Source organism: Colletotrichum fioriniae, assembly GCF_027942845.1.
Source record: "Colletotrichum fioriniae strain IMI 355084 chromosome Unknown scaffold_10, whole genome shotgun sequence".
Lineage (NCBI taxonomy): Eukaryota > Fungi > Ascomycota > Sordariomycetes > Glomerellales > Glomerellaceae > Colletotrichum > Colletotrichum fioriniae.
Genome location: NW_027076846.1, coordinates 1,325,659 through 1,345,059, shown reverse-complemented (window position 1 = coordinate 1,345,059; position 19,401 = coordinate 1,325,659). Strand labels below are relative to the sequence as shown.

The 19,401-nt window shown below is 55.4% G+C and overlaps 4 protein-coding genes across 4 annotated transcripts; 2 read left to right on the top strand and 2 right to left on the bottom strand.

The window, feature by feature from the left end:
- Positions 1–1,284: 1,284 nt before the first annotated feature.
- On the top strand, positions 1,285–6,787 carry N0V96_008419 (uncharacterized protein; the record flags this gene model as incomplete). The annotated part of the gene is made up of 3 exons (XM_053190036.2): positions 1,285–1,346; positions 1,425–1,577; positions 1,669–6,787. The coding sequence occupies 3 exons, from the start codon at positions 1,285–1,287 to the stop codon at positions 6,785–6,787; spliced, it is 5,334 nt and encodes a 1,777-aa protein (XP_053052458.1).
- Positions 6,788–7,926: 1,139 nt separating this feature from the next.
- On the bottom strand, positions 7,927–9,925 carry NHX1 (monovalent cation:H+ antiporter, CPA1 (nhx1); the record flags this gene model as incomplete). Its single annotated transcript, XM_053190035.2, has 3 exons — positions 7,927–9,062; positions 9,119–9,778; positions 9,835–9,925. The coding sequence occupies 3 exons, from the start codon at positions 9,923–9,925 to the stop codon at positions 7,927–7,929; spliced, it is 1,887 nt and encodes a 628-aa protein (XP_053052457.2).
- Positions 9,926–13,335: 3,410 nt separating this feature from the next.
- Positions 13,336–15,312, top strand: N0V96_008417 (uncharacterized protein; the record flags this gene model as incomplete). Its single annotated transcript, XM_053190034.2, has 1 exon — positions 13,336–15,312. One exon carries the CDS (start codon positions 13,336–13,338, stop codon positions 15,310–15,312), a length of 1,977 nt encoding a protein of 658 aa, XP_053052456.1.
- A 1,046-nt stretch (positions 15,313–16,358) lies between these two features.
- Positions 16,359–19,050, bottom strand: N0V96_008416 (uncharacterized protein; the record flags this gene model as incomplete). Its single annotated transcript, XM_065758322.1, has 3 exons — positions 16,359–17,136; positions 17,241–18,825; positions 18,900–19,050. 3 exons carry the CDS (start codon positions 19,048–19,050, stop codon positions 16,359–16,361), a joined length of 2,514 nt encoding a protein of 837 aa, XP_065613077.1.
- Between the last annotated feature and the right edge of the window lie 351 nt (positions 19,051–19,401).

Genomic DNA, 19,401 nt, shown 5'->3' with positions numbered 1-19,401 from the left:
CAAGCAAAGAAAATCGCATTGCTGGAAGCGAGCCTCGCAGGCAAGGGGCGTAGAGGCTGGAAACATCAAGAGTGGGCTCGTCATGCCTGCGACCAGGTAAGAGGCGATGGCAGAGGAGAGAAAAAAAAAAAAAGCTCCAGGAGTCCAAGCCCGGGCATCCTGGGTTTCTGGGACTTTCAGCATCCAAGCAAACAGCAAGCGCAAGACGCTTGCGCCGGTGGAATGTGACCACAGCAGGGATGCTGATGAGATTGGATGCCAGACGGGCCACACACAACGTGGGAGAATTTGGGTTGGTCTAGACGAAAACAGCATGGCGGCAAGAATATGCACACACTCACACTGACTGATTCATCAAGCGGAATATGTCGCCAGCCAGCAGCGGTAGAGCAGACTTACTGTTAGCAGCACACTTTGGCCTGTTCAGCGATGTTCCATCTGGTTCTGATTTCGACTAGCGGCAATTCAAAGTGCATATTGCCAGGTATTGCAGCAAAATGGATGGGAGCCTGGGGAAGTTTTTGAGTCTCGAAGGTACTTACTTACACGCGCCTTATCACTTATGCAGCCACTCACCTTAGGTTCTATGAGAGTGAGAGAGAGAGAGAGACACCTGTCCCCAGCGACATTGAAAGACCTCATCATCTTTGATTTACGGACGGGCAAAGGGCGGGCGCGATGCACCAGCGCTAGAAAAAAAAAAGAGCACTGAACACTCCAGGTCGTCCCAAGGTCTCCAATCCCCCCCCAACAGACAGACCCGATGGGCAGACACGTCCATCAAGTGCTGCAAGGAAGCGTGCTGCGTAGCCTGCGTGCGCCGCAAAAAGTTGGAGGGTCCGGTCCAGGCGTCCCCATTGGAGAGACTATCTGGCATGAGATATTACCGCACTGTACCATCTCCTTTTTGCCTCCCCCGGTCTTTCATCTTCGCACCGCCCACTCCCCTAGGCTTTCTGTTAAAGACGGATCCATGGCCTCCTCCCTGGCACAGTGTCCAGATTCTCCGATAACAAATAATTTTTCCCGGGGTGTCTATCAACCCCCCAATCTAGCAACTGCCCATCAGCCTGTGACTTTCAGAATCACCACCCGTCCAGCGGCGCCCGTAGACCGACAATTTTCTGGTCGACCATCCACGACGGAATTTAATTGCAATCAATTGCCACCACGCACCACCACCACTTTCATCACTTTTAATCGTCGATTTCATCTCCGCAACGCGAGGAAATCATTGTCGACATCCCGTTTTTGCCCAAAACGGATGTCGCGGCAGCTCATGACATGACTGAGGTCGGGCCTGCCGACCGCTCCAGGCTTTTGCGATCCAAACGCGATGAATTTAGGTCAGTTACTGCGTCGCTCGATAGAGCTCAATCCTGCGATCCCAACGATATAATTTTCGGCGTGTTGACATTTTTTAGTTCAATTGTAACATCGAGGAAGAGGAAGCTCCGCCAGCTCTTCGCTGTCGCGACCGAGAGCGATGCACTCCCCACAAACGACTTCGCGAATCCCGACGCGCCGCCAGCCACCGCAGCCGAAATTCAGTTCCTGCAAGGCTGCGATATCTCACAGTACGTTGTCCTGTTCTTTTCGCGCTTTTTTGAATATTTTTGGTCGCGTAATGCTTTAGTTGTTGCTGCTCGCCGCTTACACGACTTACAGGGGACGAAAGCTCAACGAAGCGAATCTTCCTGCTCGACCTCAACTGCGCTACGATGTCCTAAGACAGTCCCTCGACACCTCTGGCCTCTTTGCACCCGAGCCAGCGCCTGCTCCTCCCGCAAAGCAAGACGCTACCCTCCCCGAATCCCAAACGAAGAGCGCTCCTGCGCCGTCGCCAAAGCCCGCTGCACCTGCATCTAGCGATCCGAATGGCGCTGCACCATCGCCTCGAACACCTGCGACCTTTACCCTTCCGCCCTCACTTCCACCGAAGCCCCCAACGCCTGTGCCTGTCGCGGCGACGCCGAATCGACCCGATGCTTCTAAGCCGCCCACGTTGGCTGCCTCAGGTCCGCCGCCGCCATCGCCTGTTGTCGTTCCCACGAAGAATCCTCTACACGCATCGCGACAAGATGCTACCGAAACGACAGGCGCTGCTGCTGTCGAAAAGCCCGTATCAGCGCCCCTACGAGAAAACCCGAATGGCATCTCGAAGAAGGCCGAACCACGAAAGGGCGATGCGCCAAGTGCTGCGACCACTCAATCCGTTGTAAAACCACCCATCGCCCAGCTTCCTGCTCGTCCAGACCTGAAGAAGGCGGAGGATGCGGCACCTGGTGCTTCCAAGCCTCCATCCGACTCAGCCAAGGTAGCCGACGGAGCCTCATCTCCAAGCTCAACGACGCAGACGGCCGCGACTCCCGCTGTGCATGACGTCTCGACTGATACGAGCCCCGAAAATGAAGGCCCTCAGTATGTGGAACGGCAGGCGACATCCAATGAGGGACCAGCAGCAGATAGGGCAGAGGAGTCCAAGGGAACCGAGAGCGGAGCTTCCCCTGATGAGGATTCGCTCAACGGCAGAATACCAGATGGACCCGAAGCGCAACTTTTGCAGGAGTCTATGGCGATGGGCTCTAAGCCAACGCTGCCTGTGATCGAATCACCGGCGAAGAAAGCGTCGCCTCCTACGACACCTGTGGTACCCGCCCCGCCTCCGGTTGAGGTGAAGGTTACAGAGCCAGCAAAGGTTACCATACCAAGCGCGGCCCAGAGTGCTGTTCCCACCACCGAGCCGCCTACGGATCATTTGGCCAAGGAAATTCCGGATAGCCAGGAGTCTCAGGCTCCTGAAAAGATGGATGTGGATCAACCAGCCGTGGACCAGTCTGGGGGAAAACCTTCCGTCGAGGTACAAGAGGCACCTGTTGGCCCCAGCCAAACGGAGGCGCAGGCCTCTCAAGCTTCAAACCAAGCTCCACAGACGCCGCAGGATCCAGAGCGAGCGGTTACTCGAACAGCTTCTGGCACAATAAGACAGAAGTCGGTGGCCGAAATATTAGGAGAAACAAGCCCAGAGACTCAAGTGACTGCGAAAATGCCAGCAAGTCAACTTACACCTCTCACCTCCACGCCCCAATCACCGCCCTCAAGGCCAAAGACATTTGCCAACAAGAAGAAGGACAAGGAAAAGGCAAGAAACAAGCCTTCAGAAGTCGTATTTGGCAAGCAGACCAAACGATCCGCAGACAAGTCTTTGGTGCCTAGCCAACAGAAGCAAAGTTTTCTACCGACAGACGACTACTTTACACCACTCTTTGTGCAAGGGTTTACCCAAACATCAAAGTGGATGAAGCCGATAGAGGTGATCCTGAATCAGTCTCACAAAACGGTTTCCACCCCGGATGCCTACGTCGCCATCCAAGACAATCAGGCATGTCGAGTGCTTCGGCGTGTGTATCACCTTCAACAGCACGACAAATGGTCATTGCGACAGCCAAAGAGGTGTCCGGAGCCTATCCGCCCGGAATCTCATTTGGATGTGCTGCTTCAGGAGATGAAATGGATGAGAACGGATTTCCGGGAAGAAAAGAAATGGAAACTTGCCGCTGCTCGGAATCTCGCGCACGCCTGTGCCGAATGGGTCGCTTCAAGTGAGGAAGAACGCAAGGAGCTCCAAGTTCCCGCCTACATACCGCCCAAGGAGCAGCCAGTCGAGCTCGAGACTGAAGGCGATGCATCCATGGCCGATATCTCGTTGGATGTGATCGATGCACACGCAACACCCGAGCTAGTACATTCAGGTGACCTGGATTCACCCGAACACGTCGACGAGCTACGAGAGGAGGTTCTCGAGACTGTGGCACCGTCTGCAATCTTTGCCCTCGAAGAAGACGACGTTGTTTTTGAGCTTCGCAGCTCACCGACCGCAGATCAGCTGCTTCAGGAGCTTCCGATGTACGGAACGCCACTCAAGATCCCAGCATTTGACTTCACTGTTCCTGAATTCGACCCCGATGCGCACTGGCGTCGTCCTGCTCTTCCTCTAAGCAAGTATGTGGAAGGCGAGATGAAGCTTTCTTCGGATGGTCCACCGAGAAAGAGGAGTCGATACCAGTACGAAGAGGAAGAGGAGGATGATGACGAAAAGGTCGTGTTTGGATCTCAGCCTGCAAAAAAGATGAAGCTGCCACCGCAGAATGCTGATGTGGCCCTGTTCAACCCTGAAATGAAGGCCATCAGAGACCGTCTCCACGCCGGCCATCAGTTCCGCCCTCCGGCAGAATACCAGATGCCCATGCAAAGCTTCTACGAATGCCGCAGCCCCTCGCAATGGACCTTGGCAGAAGATGACGAGCTGCGGAGCCTGGTTCGTGAGTACTCATACAACTGGTCGCTCATTTCCAGCCTTCTCACGCCTAGGTCTGTGTTCACATCCGGAGCTGAGCGGAGAACGCCTTGGGAGTGCTTCGAGCGTTGGATCAACCTGGAAGGCCTTCCGACGGATATGCAGAAAACGCAGTACTTCAAGGCATATCAGAATAGGATTGATGCTGCCAACCGTGTCATTGTGCAGCAAAATCAGATCGCGCAGCAACAAGCTGCCGGCCAGGCGGCGCCGACAACGCCGGTCGCAAGACGCAGACCATCAACGCCGCTCAGGGTCGAACGACGACGCAATCAAAAGCACCTCACGCTGATTGATGCTATGAGGAAGCTGGCCAAGAAGCGCGAGACTGCGGCCCAGAAGCAGCAACATGCCACCCAGATGGCAGCCATGCGAAAGGCTAACGAGGCCGCGCAGCCCAGAGGACCCACCAAGACACCTAGGGACTACAGCTTGATGAGGTGGGAGCGCGACCAGCAACTTGCCGAGAAGGTGGCCCAGTTCCATCAGCGACAGGAGGCTCAGAGACGCATCACCATGCAACAGCGAGGCCAGGTTGCCGCCCAGATCGCTACGACACCCGCCGCAGGCCAAGTACCGGCAGGCGTCGCGGGTCAAGTCAACGGCAACATGGCCCGCCCCAATATGCCTAATCAGCTCGCTGTTCCGGCCCAAGCAGGCCGAGGTCGTATGCCCATGCAGGCTCCGACTGCCAATATGGGCGGCGTTCCTGCTCAGATGAGTGGCCTTGTGCCTCCCATGCCAATGAATGGGGCGCAGACGGCTCAGATGCAGGCGGCGCTGCAAGCTCAGCACAGGATGCCGATGCCCAACCCTCAGCCTGATGTTAATCTCATGATGCAGGCGCGGCGTATCTCAGAGCAGCAGCGGCAGGCTGTTCAACTGCAGCAGGCCCAACAACAAGTCCAGCAACAGGTTCATCAGCAGCAGCCGCAGCCTCAACACCAGCAGGCCCAACAGCAACAACAGCAACAGCAACCGTCTCAGCAGCAGCAGCAACAACAGCAAATGCACCAGGGAACACCGACATCTCATGCGTCTCAGTCTCACTCTCCGCCAAACATGCGGCCCGCGTCAGTTAATGGCGTCCACGGCGGCGCTAATGGCGTTAATGGTGTCAACGGCGTCAATGGTGTGAACCAGCAGAGCTTCATCGCCAATGCTCAAGCCAATGCCCAAGCCATGATGGCATTCAACGCTGCTAATGGTGGCGGGGTGGCTACGTCTCCTGCCGGTGGTCTCCATATGCCCAACGGCACTTCAGGCTCGCCTCGCCCCCTTACACAAGTGCCGCCTGGCATTCAGCAACAGCTTAGCAACCTAGAAAACCAATATCGTCTCAAGAATCCGACCTGGACACCTGAGCTCGTTCGCCAACATGCTACAGAGCATCTCACTCGCCTGATGATTCATCAAAGGACGACCATGTCGCAAAATGCCATGAATGCGGCTGCTGGCGGTGGAGGCGCCTCGTCTCCGGGTATTGCCAACGGCATCGCTGCCACGACCAGCCCGCATCAGTATGCTGCTCTTCTTAGACAGCAGCAGCAACAGCAACAAGCGGCAGCAGCGGCACAGAATGGTCAAGCTCAGAATGGGCAACACCAGCAAGGTCACCAACAGCACCATGGTCAGCAACAGGCACAGCAACATCATCAGCAGCAGAATGGTCAACAGCAACATGTGCAGCCTCAGCATACCCAGCACCAGCAGCATCAGGCACGGCCTCAGTCCACACAGCCTCAGCACACCCCGCAGCCTCAGCAGTCTCAGCAGGTCCCGAAGCAGGCACACACGCCTCAGCAGGCACAGCAGGCCCAGCAGATCCAACGGCCCCAGTCAGCTCAGTCGGCCCAGGCTCTCCACGCAGCACAGCTTCTCCAGGCTCAGAAGCTCCAGCAAGCCCAGCAAGCTCAAAAGGCTCAGCAGGCGCAACTCGCACAGCAAGCTCAGAAGCAACAGCAGCCACAGCAACAGGCCCGACAGTCGCCACAGGTCCAACAGGCCCAGAAGGCGCAGCAATCGCCGCAAGTTCAGCAGGCTCAAAGAGCGCAGCAGTCGCCGCAGGTCCAGCAGGCTCAAAGGGTGCAACAGTCACCCCAGGTTCAGCAGGCACCAAAGCCACAACCATCACCTCAGGTTCAGCAGGCCCAGCAGCTACAGCAGGCCCAGAAATCACCGCAGGTTTCCCAGCAGGCTCAGCCGTCTCAGCCATCCCAGCAGGCTCAACAAGCTCAACAGCAGGCACAGCAAAAGGCTCATCAGCAAGTTCAGCAACAAGCGCAGCAGCAGGCCCAGCAGCAAGCCCAGCAGACCCAACAGCAGCAGGCTCAGCAGGCCCAGCAAGCTCAACAGCAACAGGCTCAGCAAGCTCAGCAACAGCGCCAAGCCAGTGGAAGCGCTACACCATCTGCTACGCCCGCGCCATGAATGAGGAACAAGGGGGCGCGTTCACGGTTACGTGAACGACATCAATATTACTATGCAAACAACGACATGAAGGTCTATCGGGAGCAGGAATACCAACCGCCAAGGACGTGGCGGGAGGACAGGCATCTTATCATCATGCCAAAGGAGGCGTCGCGGAGGTCGCGGATGATTCGCCCGTGGGAGAAGAGGGGCACATACATCCTGCGTAGTCGTCGCACCGCTCGCTGGCCCCCTAGTTTCTTTGGGAACTGTGGGTTCGTTTTTATCTCTTTCTTATCTGTTTCTCGCTATGAGTAGACGACGGCGTTACTGATTAGACGAGAGTTGGGGGACACGAGGGGGCCAAAGCGAGCGGGTTTGCGAGCAGACGAACAAATCACCTTGTACATAGAAAGAGAACACCACCCCACAATTGTGAGAGATTCTCGGCTTGGTTTTCTTCCTTCCCCCTTAACTCAAAGACGAGAACGAAAGCAACTTGGTACGGACCTAGGTTGTATATAACCACTTTGTAATGCCGAAGACGAGAGAAAAGAGAGGTGACGGCGGCGGCGGCCAAGGGGAACGAACGAGGCCCTTTTTTTTAGAGATGGAGGGGGAAAAGGAGAGAGGCATGAAGTCAGCTGCTTCTCCCTCGCAAAAAAGGCACAAAGATGCAAATGAAAGAATTAAGAAAGTTAACAAAGATATCTCCCTCCACTTCATAAATCCTGTTCGTATTCGTGTTTTGAGACGTGACTTTGAGAAATCTATTTGGCCGATTGAGACCACTACGAATAAACAGACTAACTGATTGACCTCCTCACATGGGTAGTACAGATATGGTCGGCACTGATTCAAACATCAAGACAGACATTTGCATGTTTTCATCAAAGTTTTGCCAATTGAAATTTCTCATGGCCGCAAGCTACCTGCGGCCAAGCTCTATAAAATATGCGCCCAAAAACGCCCATTTGAATGCGACTTGACACTTCCTGGCATCGCCTCGGAGTGCGTGCGATACATGACCACGTCTCTAAAAGCAACATAAAAAAAAAAACCCAGCAAGTCCGCCCTTCCGTTCCCTTGATGACATGTACAGAGAAAGAAATGACCCTGGAAACGAAACCCACACGCCAGTCACCGACAAACTACTAGCCTTATACTGCACCCGGGCCGGAGCCAGAGCCATTGCCGCGAGTGTTGCCGTCGAGCAGCAACGTCGGCTTGATGTAATCCTCGTCCAGCTGCCTAAACAGACCCGCCGCGTCCTCCGCTCCGTGGCTGAAGAGCTGTCTGATGGCAGTCGTCGCTGAGACGTGATGAGGGGCAACAGAAGCTCCGGCGGCAGGCTCGGTCTGCGCGAGGAGGCCACCGGCGGAAGATCCGGTCGCCTGCGAGGCTCCGGGCGTGACCATCGGGCTTGTGCGGCGCGGGTCCCGACGGGCTGGGGGCGGGAGGTCCGATGTGTCGATATCGCTTCCCAGGTCCGAGTCCGTCGTGTTGCCGCTCCGTCCCAGCAGATCAGACCTCTCGATCTCAGAGTTCTTGCGACTAAGACTCGATTGTCTCTTGATCGGATTCGGCGAGTGCGAGCCAGAGACATAGCTGCTGCGTTCCGATCCCACCGTCGGCCGAGCACCATTGCGCGAGGAGATATTGTCCAGCGACAGGCTGCCATTCCTCCTAGGATTATATCCGATGCCAGTGCTGTTGCGCTTGACGTATTGTCCGCCGTTAAACGACTCAATGTCAAATTCGTCGTCGCTGTCAATCTCATCGACGACTCCGGTGCGGATTCCTTGGATCTCCAGCATGCGCGCCGTCGTGCCACCAAAGATGATGACCGTCAGCACCACAACCACGAGGACGGTGGCTTTGAGCGCGTAGGAGTTTTCGCCAGTAAGCAGTGCAGCAAGAGCGACACCGACGGCTCCACGCAAACCAGCCCAGAAAAGCATCGCCTGGTAGTTGTAGGGCAACTCATCGCTCACGTCTCCTCCGCCCCTCCGGCGAGCCCTGTAACGAATGACCCAGTTGATGAGGCGAGATAGGGGAAACACCGCCACCCAGCGAGCAGCGCAAACAGCGCAAACAGTAATGATGATCAGCAGCGGTCGGAACTGCAGCGCATTATCCGTGAACAGCGCTAGACCAAGGTAAATGAAGATAAAGTTCTCTGACAGCTGCGCAAGGATCTGGAAGATGAACTTGGTCGTGAGCTGGGTCCGACGAGACATGTTGAAATAAGCGTAATGTTTCAGCGTTATGCCGCAGAATAGCAATGACACAATGCCTTGTATATTGTTAGCAAAGTGTTGATACAAGGTAGAGAGTTATGGAGGGTCTTACCAGACATGTGGATGCCATGCGAGAAGAAGTAGGTAGCATACGCGATCAACACAACCAGGCAACTCTCGTTCTTGGGGTATCGTCGAATGTAGGTGAGCTTCAAAAGCAATGCCGTCATAACTCCAACAAGCACACCAATCAACAAACTTCCAAAGAAGACGATCAAGAAGATACCGATACCCTCAAAGAAGCTCAAAAAACCGAGCTTAGAGGCATCGCCTTTCTTGTACTTTTGCGCCGTCTCGAAAATAACAATCGCAATGGCGTCATTGAGAATGGATTCGCCAAAGATGATGGTATACAATTTGGGGTCTACCTTGTATGAGTTGAAGATGGCTAAGATAGTGACGGGATCGGTAGCCGACAGAGTCGCGCCCACAGAGATGGCATCGACAAAGGACATGCTAATGGACTCGACTCCGGTCAACGCATAGAGCCAAAGAATGAGGCCGATGACGACAGCTGAAAGAAAGGTTCCGGCGAAAGCGAACGTCAGGATAGTGCCCATATTCCTAAAGAAATTGGCCTGGTGTAACTCGTAGCCGGAGGCAAGTATGATCGGTGGTAGTAGTAGGTTGAAGAAGATTTGGTAGTCGAAGCTAATGAGGTTTCGGATCGAATCGCCAGAGGTCACGAGCAAGAGCAGCCCGACAGTCATTCCTACAGCATGCGTTAGATGCCATCGCGTACTTGTTTCATAGGCGACGGGGACGAACCTGCAAAGATGGAGATGACCGTCTCGTGGACGGCCTCGATCTTCCTTTCTTGGAGAAAGTAGCTCGTCAAGAAGGCTGTAATGAGAAGCATAATGGAGATAAATAGCGCCCAAGCGGCGAAGATCTCCTTCTGGGAGCCATCGGAGCCTAGATATTGCGGTCAGTCGCAATCGTTGGTAGCGCAAGGGCTGAAGGGAATCTGGTTGATAGCTTACCTTCAGGGTCACCCTCTTCGGCGGCACGCTCTGGCAAAACAAAGTCAGCTTACTGAGCCTCGAGGCCTGCGAGAGGCAGAATGGCAATATCTAACATACGGACAAGGCGCAAGGCCGTTCCCGCAATATCCGTGGCGGATATCATATCGTAAGGGCGATTTCGCGACGATGTCGTTGTTTATGGGTTGGTAACGGAGTAAGATCCAGAATCGAGAGGGAAGCTGGGCGACCGGCGGCTCGCGGGTGAGCTCCGAGATGGGCGGATGGCGATCATCAACAGGCTAGCTCGTCGTCGTACGCCGCAGGGTTATGAGCTGACGACGAGAGTCTCTAAATCGGTAGCTCTTTTCGAGATGTTGCCAAGTTTCAATGCCTATGCGATCGAAGGACAGACAGACTTTAGCAAAAGGCCAGTTCTGATGTAAGGTTCGTAGAGGTGTCCACTAGAGGTACAGATGCAGCGCAGGTCGACAAGCAGGACGGGACGGGAGCCAGCCACTGGTCGGAGGCTGCAACAATGCGCAATGGCAGGAAGTGGCTCTGGAGCGATGCGGTGATTGGATGGGGGATGTTTGACGGGCGGTTTTGCTTGCGTAGCCTCGGCGGGGTGGTAGAGTTACAATCGAAAGCGGGCGCGTGTCACTAGCTGATGGCGGAAAACGCAGCGCCAAGCGCAGATCCTAAAGTACCGGGTACTGCGGGCCCAGACGATGTTAGCCTGTACGGATAGTGTAAGGTAAGGTAGGGTAGCTCGGGCCCGAACCCGATGAGACGGAGTTGTGGGACACGTAGAGGATTAGGTAGGCCGCTTGGATTCTAATAAGACAGACTGAATATTCTGTTTGTGTCAAAAACTGGCTATGATACTACTACTACTTCTTCTCTTGTATTGCATGTGTGAATGCCATGTTGCATATTCTCCCTTGATGCATAATGAACGTCGGTAGGAAGGAATCCAATCGGTCCATGGCTCCATGCAATGGAAGTGGCAGGAGTAAGGTATTGGGCCGAGCCTGGCCGCTGCCTGCAGGAAGCATGACTTCATTTGACACGGCACGTGCTCTGTCGAGGGCCAGTTGAGGTCGAGGATGAGGTGCCCCATCACGGGCCGGATTCTAGAACTCGGACAAATACTGGGCCCAACGCAGCTGAGCACCTCCATGGGCAGTAGGGTTCCATACCTCCTACTGTGGCATTGCATTGCCTACCGACGCAGTAAGGTAAGCATCGTGGAATCTGCCCTATTGTGTACGGGTACTCCGCAAAGTAAGAAAGGTCCATTGTTTTCCCCAGCTTCCACGTCCGCGGGGGCCGTAAGAGAGATACAGTGGAAACGGTTGTAGGGACCATCCAAGCTGAGGGTGTTGTGGATGTGGACTGCCGGTAAGACATCTGGCACTTGAGGGTGCCGTGGCAGGACTTGTTGGGAAACCGGGGTAGCACTTGATCAAGATCCCTCGTGAAGGCTCATCAGCCGGATGGATGGCACCGTCAGCCGGAGACGGCTGTTCTACCACACGCAGAGACACGGGGTTGCGATCCGAGGGGGGGGCCAGATGAGTGAGATAGATGGTGAGATGGTGAGATTGTGCCCTATCGTACCTTACTTTTGCCTGAAAATGGCTTATGCGGCGCGCACACGAGGCCTACATGTGTTTGTCCGTACCGTTGAATTGTCAGAGAACAAGTACCGATGGAGGATCTTATGCACGCCCATCAAGTCTGCTGCGTTGTTTCGATTCCCTCTGTCCTGGTCTAATCCCATTCTGATTATCCCCAATCATGAGGTGGTGAAATAGCAACGTCGGTGTGCAGATTGTCTTTCCCAGGTCGCGCAACAGAAGCAGTAGCAGCAGCAATCCCTGCAGTCCAAACCTACCTCAAGAGAGGCGGGCGTTTCGTCTGGGGGCGACTTGGGAAGTCGGGACTGGGCGATACCCTTAAAAAAGATAGGAGCAAACGTAGCGGCCCAGCATCTCAGTACTCAGTGGAGGTAAAGGAGCTACGGGCATGACGTACTGAATGCGGGGGCCACCCCGGGAACAGGCCAGGAAGCAGGGTAGACGGGTGTCGCTCTCTTTCACCGTCTCTGTGCGATGCCATCGCGAGTTGGGACTTGTGCTGTCACCTCAGTCACCAGTGTTAGACTCTCGGCCCCGCCATTTTCCTGTCTCTCTTTCTTCCGTCTCCTTCTCTCTCTCTCGCCCTTCCCTTCCCTTTACCTGGGTACCAAGCCATCTCCTCTCCTCTCTTCCTCATCCGGCACCCGCGCCTTACTAGCTGTGGAAGATTCCATCAATTCCACCACTCAACTTGCTCGGAACCAAGCGAATAAATAATAACATCTCCTTCCCCTTCCCTCCCCCTCACCATCTCTTTTCAACGTTGCATGTGTCTCGACCATCAGTTGCTCTCCCTTTTCGCCACGTGCAGTCTTTATCCATCCGACCACGCCAACCTAACCTGCCCGAGGTCGCATTTAGCTGCTTTCCTCGTCCAGGCTCAGGTTCTCTAGACCATCAAGCAGAGAGACGAATCGAGACAACGCTTCAGTCCGTCCACCATCAACGCCAGTTGTATTCGTATCTCATTCGCCTCGCTCCGCCAGTTCATCTGCAAATTCGCCCCTGGTTCTATCTGCCACTGCCAGCGGTCCCAAGACGGTGCATTTGGCTGCCGCTCTCCCGCTGTCCGCTACATTGCTTGTCGAGTCGAGACTCGGAACCAGACCTATTCTTACCCTAGTATTAGGTACTCGGACATCCAGGCGCAACCCTAGCACACCACCTCAACAGACGGTACAGCTCCTCATTTGCCCTCGCCTGCATCGAACCGCATAGCCTGGGCTCGAATCAGGAACCGACCTGCACCAGACAGTTGGTCATTCAGCCAGGGCGCAGTTCCCAGCCAGCGAATGACGCACACTCCTGCCGCCGCTCTGTCATCGTCAGAAATCGAATCACCTTGTACCAGCAGCCCGTGTTCGGGGGTCTCGTGGCATCCTCCCACTTGACCGCGTGACAACACAACTTCTTTTTCTGCCCAACCCGGCAACGAATAAACACTGGTCATTGCCATTGCAAATTCTATCCGCAATTTATATACTCTTTCGTCGCCTGTCAATTAGCCGACCCAGTCTAAAGACTCGTCAGTCAATCGATCGAGCCGACCTCCCCGCATTGAACGAACGCTCCCCCAGCTTGCCCCGCTAGTGGGCCTATTCGAAATCGACCTTCCGAATCGCTTCACTTCCGAGTCGTCGCGGCTTGACGCTCAACGACAGAAGATGCCTTCGTCCCAGTCTCAGTCCCCCAGGAGGGGCCGTCCGATGCCATCAATCGCCCAGAGCACCGAATCTGCGCCGTCGAATCCCAAGGAGAGAGGCGGGCGTAGTGAGCGATCGCCGCTGCTCTCCCCCAACAATGACGACGAAGGCTACTTTGATCATCACGCGGTACTGGCAGCACAGCAGGAAGATACACAGCAAACCAAGAGCGTATGGTACCTGATTCTCCTGACCATTAGTATCGGTGGTTTGCAAATCGCCTGGTCTGTCGAGTTGTCCAACGGGTCTCCCTACTTGCTATCCCTTGGATTGAGCAAGTCGCTGATGGCCCTGGTGTGGATTGCTGGCCCGCTTACCGGTACCTTGGTTCAGCCCTATGTCGGCATGCTCAGCGACAATTGCCGACTCTCGTGGGGTAAGCGGAAACCCTTTATGGTCGGCGGGGCTATCGCGACTATCATCTCTCTCATGTTCCTGGCATGGACCAGAGAAATCGTGGGTGGCATCATGAGCCTTTTTGGCGCTGATGTTGAATCTGTCGCCGTCAAAAACACCATTATTTGCGTGGCCGTGGTGGGTATTTACGTCCTCGATTTTGCCATCAACACCGTGCAGGCCTCTATTCGGGCCTTCATTGTGGACTGTGCTCCGGCTCATCAGCAAGAAGCTGCCAACGCCATGGCAAGTCGCATCACCGGCTTCGGAAACATCGTTGGCTACGTTGCTGGCTACATCAACCTCCCTACGTACCTGTGGTTCTTGGGTGACAGTCAGTTCAAGGTGCTCTGCGCCATCGCCAGCATTGCCCTTGCGGCGACTATTGCAGTGAGCACCACATTGATCAAGGAGCGCGACCCTCGACTGGAAGGTCCGCCGGCTTCGGGCAAGCCTGGTGTGTTTTCCTTCTTCGGCAAGATCTTTACATCAATCAAGCGTTTGCCACCTCAGATCAGGAGAGTTTGCCAAGTCCAATTGTGCGCATGGGTCGGCTTTTTCCCGCTTCTCTTCTACACCTCCTCGTACATTGGTGAGATTTACGTCGAGCCGTACCTGGAGGCGAACCCCCACATGACGCCGGAGGAACTCGACCAGCTGTACGAAAGAGCAACTCGTATTGGAACCTTTGCCCTGCTCATCAACTCCGTCGTCAGCTTGCTCACGAACGTCTTCCTCCCCTTTTTCGTCGCGCCCACCTACGACAGCCAGCCACTTGGTGATCTCCCAGGGGACAGCGATAGTGGAGAGTTCGGTGACGAGAAGGCCTCGTGGCTGGATCGCCTGCAGATCCCCGGGTTTACCCTAAAGCGGGCTTGGTTTGCGTCTTTGATTCTTTTCTCTGGCGCCATGTTCTGCACCGTCATTGTTCGTACGGTAGAGGCGGCCACAGCCTTGATCGGTTTGGTTGGAATTACCTGGGCAATGACCCTTTGGGCCCCCTGGGCCATCATCAGCGCCGAGATCAGTCGGAGGGATGCAAAGATTCGCCAGAGAAAGCAACGGCAGTTCAGTCCCAGCAGAGGCGATGGCCCAGCGTCGCCCTCCACCATCGACTCTACCGCCGACTCAGACCAGACCGACTTGAGCGACAGTGAGGAGGCAGACCAGGCTGGCGTCATCTTGGGCATTCACAACATGGCCATCGCTGCGCCTCAAATCATTGCCACCGTTGGGTCCAGTATCATCTTTAGAATTTGGCAGAAGCCTCGCGGTACCCCGGGCGATCACTCCATCGCTATCGTATTGGCCCTCGGCGGTATCGCCGTGCTTATCTCTTCCTTCTTCGTTGCTAGCATCAAGGAAAGCGCCTCCTTACCAGCAGACGCCATGGTCGCGGCCGAGGAGGGTGACCCCGCCACTCCTGGAATCCGTCCCGGCACGGCTCGCAGCCGCAATAAGAGCTACGAGCATCTCCCGCGAGCCAGCATCAAGCGTGCGACCCTTACGAGGAACAAGAGTTTTGGCGGTGCCGAGTATTAAAAGTGCTTGGAATACACTCATTTGGCGTTGGGTTTTTGCGGCGCTTGAACGAGGGGAAACGAGGTTTCTCCCTTGTAATTGGGCTGGATTTGGGAAACATGCAAGGAGTTTGGGCATATGAAATGACCACCGAGGCGGAAAAGGTTCTGCCACGCCACTTTTGCTTCTTTTTTCACTTATGAATTCTCGAGTTGGGATGTTTTTTGGATCGGTTAACATGGAGCGCATCAAGGGAGCAATAGCGATGGGATGATGGGGAACGCATGAGGGCGATTTTCCTTTGTCCTTCACCACTTCTAGAATGCGAGAGGAGGAGGGTCATGAGGCTGTAGACCACGATACATAAGAAGCAGCTTTGCCTGCTTAGAATGATAACGGCACGCAGCCGACACAATACCATTCCAAATGCAGCGATAAATGTGTAACACTTGCAATTTCTAGTGATGACAGGCGAGATCACAGTTAGGTCACAGTTAGGTCACATGTAGATATAAAACATTGATGAAGTGATTCATATTTCTTTTATTTTTTTTCCAATTATTCCCCCACCCATTCTTTGCGTTATTCTTTTCGTACAATCATCTCATTCGGAAGGGCGGCCTACTTGTCCACACCATTCCATACATTTGTAAACAAACGGCAACGACACATGAAAGAATAGAGTCTGATTCTCTGACTCCCACGATGTGTGTGAGAAAATGCCCCCCAACCAGTTTCATGCCGCAAAATCAAAAAATGATTCAACTCCTTTCGGGGGTTGAATCTGAGCCCCCGACCCAATGCATTCTTTCTCGTTTCGTATTTCTTTTTCCATCTCTCCTCCTTTGCTTGCTGTTCCGCAATCAGATCATACTTACCGAACCCTGTTATGTTCGGTAGAAGAGGAAGGGTTCAATATATTGATGTCGTCTCGGTCGTGATAGACGTAATGTAGGCGGTTGAAGTGTAGTTGACCTCGTTTGGAAAATTATTCGTCGTTTGCGCTTGCGGCTGCGGCAGGGTTTTCTAAAAAAGCTCATTTTCTACCTCTTACCCTAGAGGCAACTTTATTCAAACATGTCGGCGCCCGTGGGGCGACTTGCGCTACTCCGTCTACGCTCCTGCCTGCGTCTGCGACGATTATCGGCTGCTGCGGTTTCGACGGGGTTAGTCTTCAGATTGTCTGCCGCGCTGGGCGAAGGGCTCATTTGGCTCCATGTACCGTGGGTATTCTCGCTGCCTATGCTCGAGACATTTCCTTCACCCATCATCACGCCCGGTGGCGGTGGCGGTGGGCCGCCAGAGTAATATGCCGAGTCCTTTGGTTGTCGTCCCGCGGCGAAAGCGGGGTTTGGCGGTGGTAGACTACCGTCTCGTCCTCCCGTCTCTGCTAATCGTTCTGCTGCTGATTCTGCCCTCCTCTGGCTCGTGTCCCGACGGTACCGCCGTCCGCTGCCGACTTCGCTGCCGTAGAGACTGCTCACGGACCCGGCGCGCCTCCTCCTGTCCCCGCGCCTACTTGCGGCGGCTTCTTCCTCCGTCAGCCTCCGCAGCGTGACGTTCCTATCCTTGTCGTCGTGGACTCGAACCTTGACGCTCACAGGTTGCGAGCGCTCTGATTGGGCGCGGTGGCGGCGGGCATTCTCCTCGGCGGCGAGAACGCTCGCTGATGCAACGGCGGCTGCGGCGGCTTCTTCGCCAGCTCGCCTGCGCTTGGATGAGTCCCGGCGTCGGGGCCGGCCGCTGGGCGAGCCGTAGACGTCGGTTTCGGATTCGCGATGAAGAACGCCTGCTGGGTCGGGAGGCATCGAGGGCATGCTGACGCCGGACTCAACGACTTCGTGTCTGGAGTAAGTTGTGCGGGAGTGGTCGCCGACTGGGTAGATTCCTGGACCGCCTGGTGGGGGGTGGGGGCCGGCGGAGAGGGTGGCATCGGTGGGCCGCCGTACCCGGTGCCGGGAGGTCGAGGTTCCAATTCGGAGGATTCAGTCATTTGTGTGATTTCGGTGCTCAAGGCAGACATGGGAGGTCGTGGCCGCCGCCCGCTCATGCGGCGGGAGCCTCTCCGATCGCGAGAGGGAGAGTGGAAGCCGTCTCCCGTGTACCTCGAACCTGTGATACCAGATCTCATGTCCTCCTCTTCTCGGATTCTCTGCTCCTCGGCGCGCTTCGCCTTTCGGTCGGCCATTTTCTTGGCAAACCATCCCAGGCCAAGGCCCGCGAGAATGCCCTTTCCGGCCCCACCGGCGGCGCCGGCGGGCTGATCTTCTCTCCGTCTCGATGGGCTGACGTACGATGAGTATTCCGAGTCCTCAAAGCTATACTGCGATCGGGTTCTGGCGTGTGGTGGGCGGTTGGTTCGCGGTTCAGCGGCGCTCAGAGCCGCGGCTGCCGCTGTTGGTCCTCCAGGTGCTGGCAGGATAGGACCGTCGCGGGGCCCACGCCTCGGTGGCGGGGTATCCTCGGTCCAGTCCGTGTAATCGGTGTATTCACTCGTAGCGGGGTAGCTCCGACTCGGGCGACGTCTTGGGGTCTCAACCGATACGGCGGAGTACTCTTCGTCATAGGTACGCTTTTCCTTGCGCTTCATCAGATTCGACACGAGCTTGCCAGCGCCCAGGACTGCGCCAATGCCGGCCAGCTTTGACAGAAAGCCTCCCGACTTCTTATCATCCCGTCTAGAATCGACTTCGGTGAACTTTTCGTCTTCGAGGTATGTGCCCGAGCCCCGTCTGGATGTGAGATAACTGGCGGATCCACGCCGGGAACCGATAACCTCCGGCCCACGACTGCGGCTCCTTGATCGCGATCGTTCCCGGCTGAGCTCCTTCTCCTTCTCCTTGTGCTTCTTGCGACTGAAGAGAGCGGCGATCGTCGCGCCCGCGGCGAGGGGCGCCAGCCATTTCCGGTCCTTTTTGGTCTTCTCGGTGTAGACGTCGCTGTAGTACTCCGACTCGGTGATGCCGCTCGGGCCTTCAGAGCGACCTCCACTGATGTAGGTCTCACGGCCACGATGGTGGTCTGCACCCTCAGCGCGGTAGCTCAGGATGAAGTAGACGAGGAGCAGGAAAGCCAGCCAGAGAGAGAAGATGATGAAGGTCCACTTGGGCGAGCCGTAGAGGGTCAGACCGAGAGGGACCTGGATGATGCCGAGAAGCGCAATAAGTCGACCACTCCAGCGGTGAAACATTTTGCGGAGGGAACGTCCCCTGATATGTCTCACAAGCCGGCCGCCGATGATTTGGAGGAGGAACATGATAAAGATGGCGAGGCCGATTGCATGATGGGGGTTGGTCCAACTTCGTTCGGGGCCAACGGCGAACCAGCCCAGGACGAAGACGGCGACGAGCATAAGCGCGGCGAGGATATTGAGCTGGGCATGGTAAGGTATCGCGTAGCCAGGTTTCGCCGTGTAGAAGCGGGCTGTAAAGACGGATAATGGTACGATGAGGAGGAAGATGATGGCGGCCATGACACCGTGGGCGAGTACGAGAGTATGGTACTGGGCGACGGTCGAGAAGCGATTGCCCATGCCTGTGGGTGGTCGCGTGTTAGTCGGAATGGCTGCCACAGCGAATACGCCATGTTTGAGAGTAAGATGTGCTCACCATTGTACTGCATCGTCTCAAAATTGAGGCCGACGAGGTTGGGTAGTAAGAAGGTATTCTTGCTAAAGTCCCAGGTGCCATCACCAACGGTCATGGTGTTGGAGTCGTAGGAAGCGACGCCGGGCGCCGAGTACCCATCTGCCGGCGCCATGATGGCGACGACGGGCAAAGCGGACCTTCAGTTCGGGGTCGGTAGATTTGAGGAATGCGGGATTGTCTGATTGCGTTTGGTGTCTCTATCGTGGGCGACTCGACTCGAAAGAAAGGGACCCCCGAGGAATGCGTTTGTCTTGGAGGGGGGTTGGGAGGGTCCCTATGAGCCGGTCGGTGAGACGTCCGGAGGTAAGTGGGGGTGGTTTCTCGGTGTTGGTGAAAGTGTGAAGCAAAAGAAGACGGTTATTCTTCTGCTTCAACTCAGAAAAAAAGCGAAGTAGAACAAAGAAATCTCTCAAGATAGACCTCGAGGTACTATCTTTAGTGAAGAGAGACTAAGGTAAGGTAA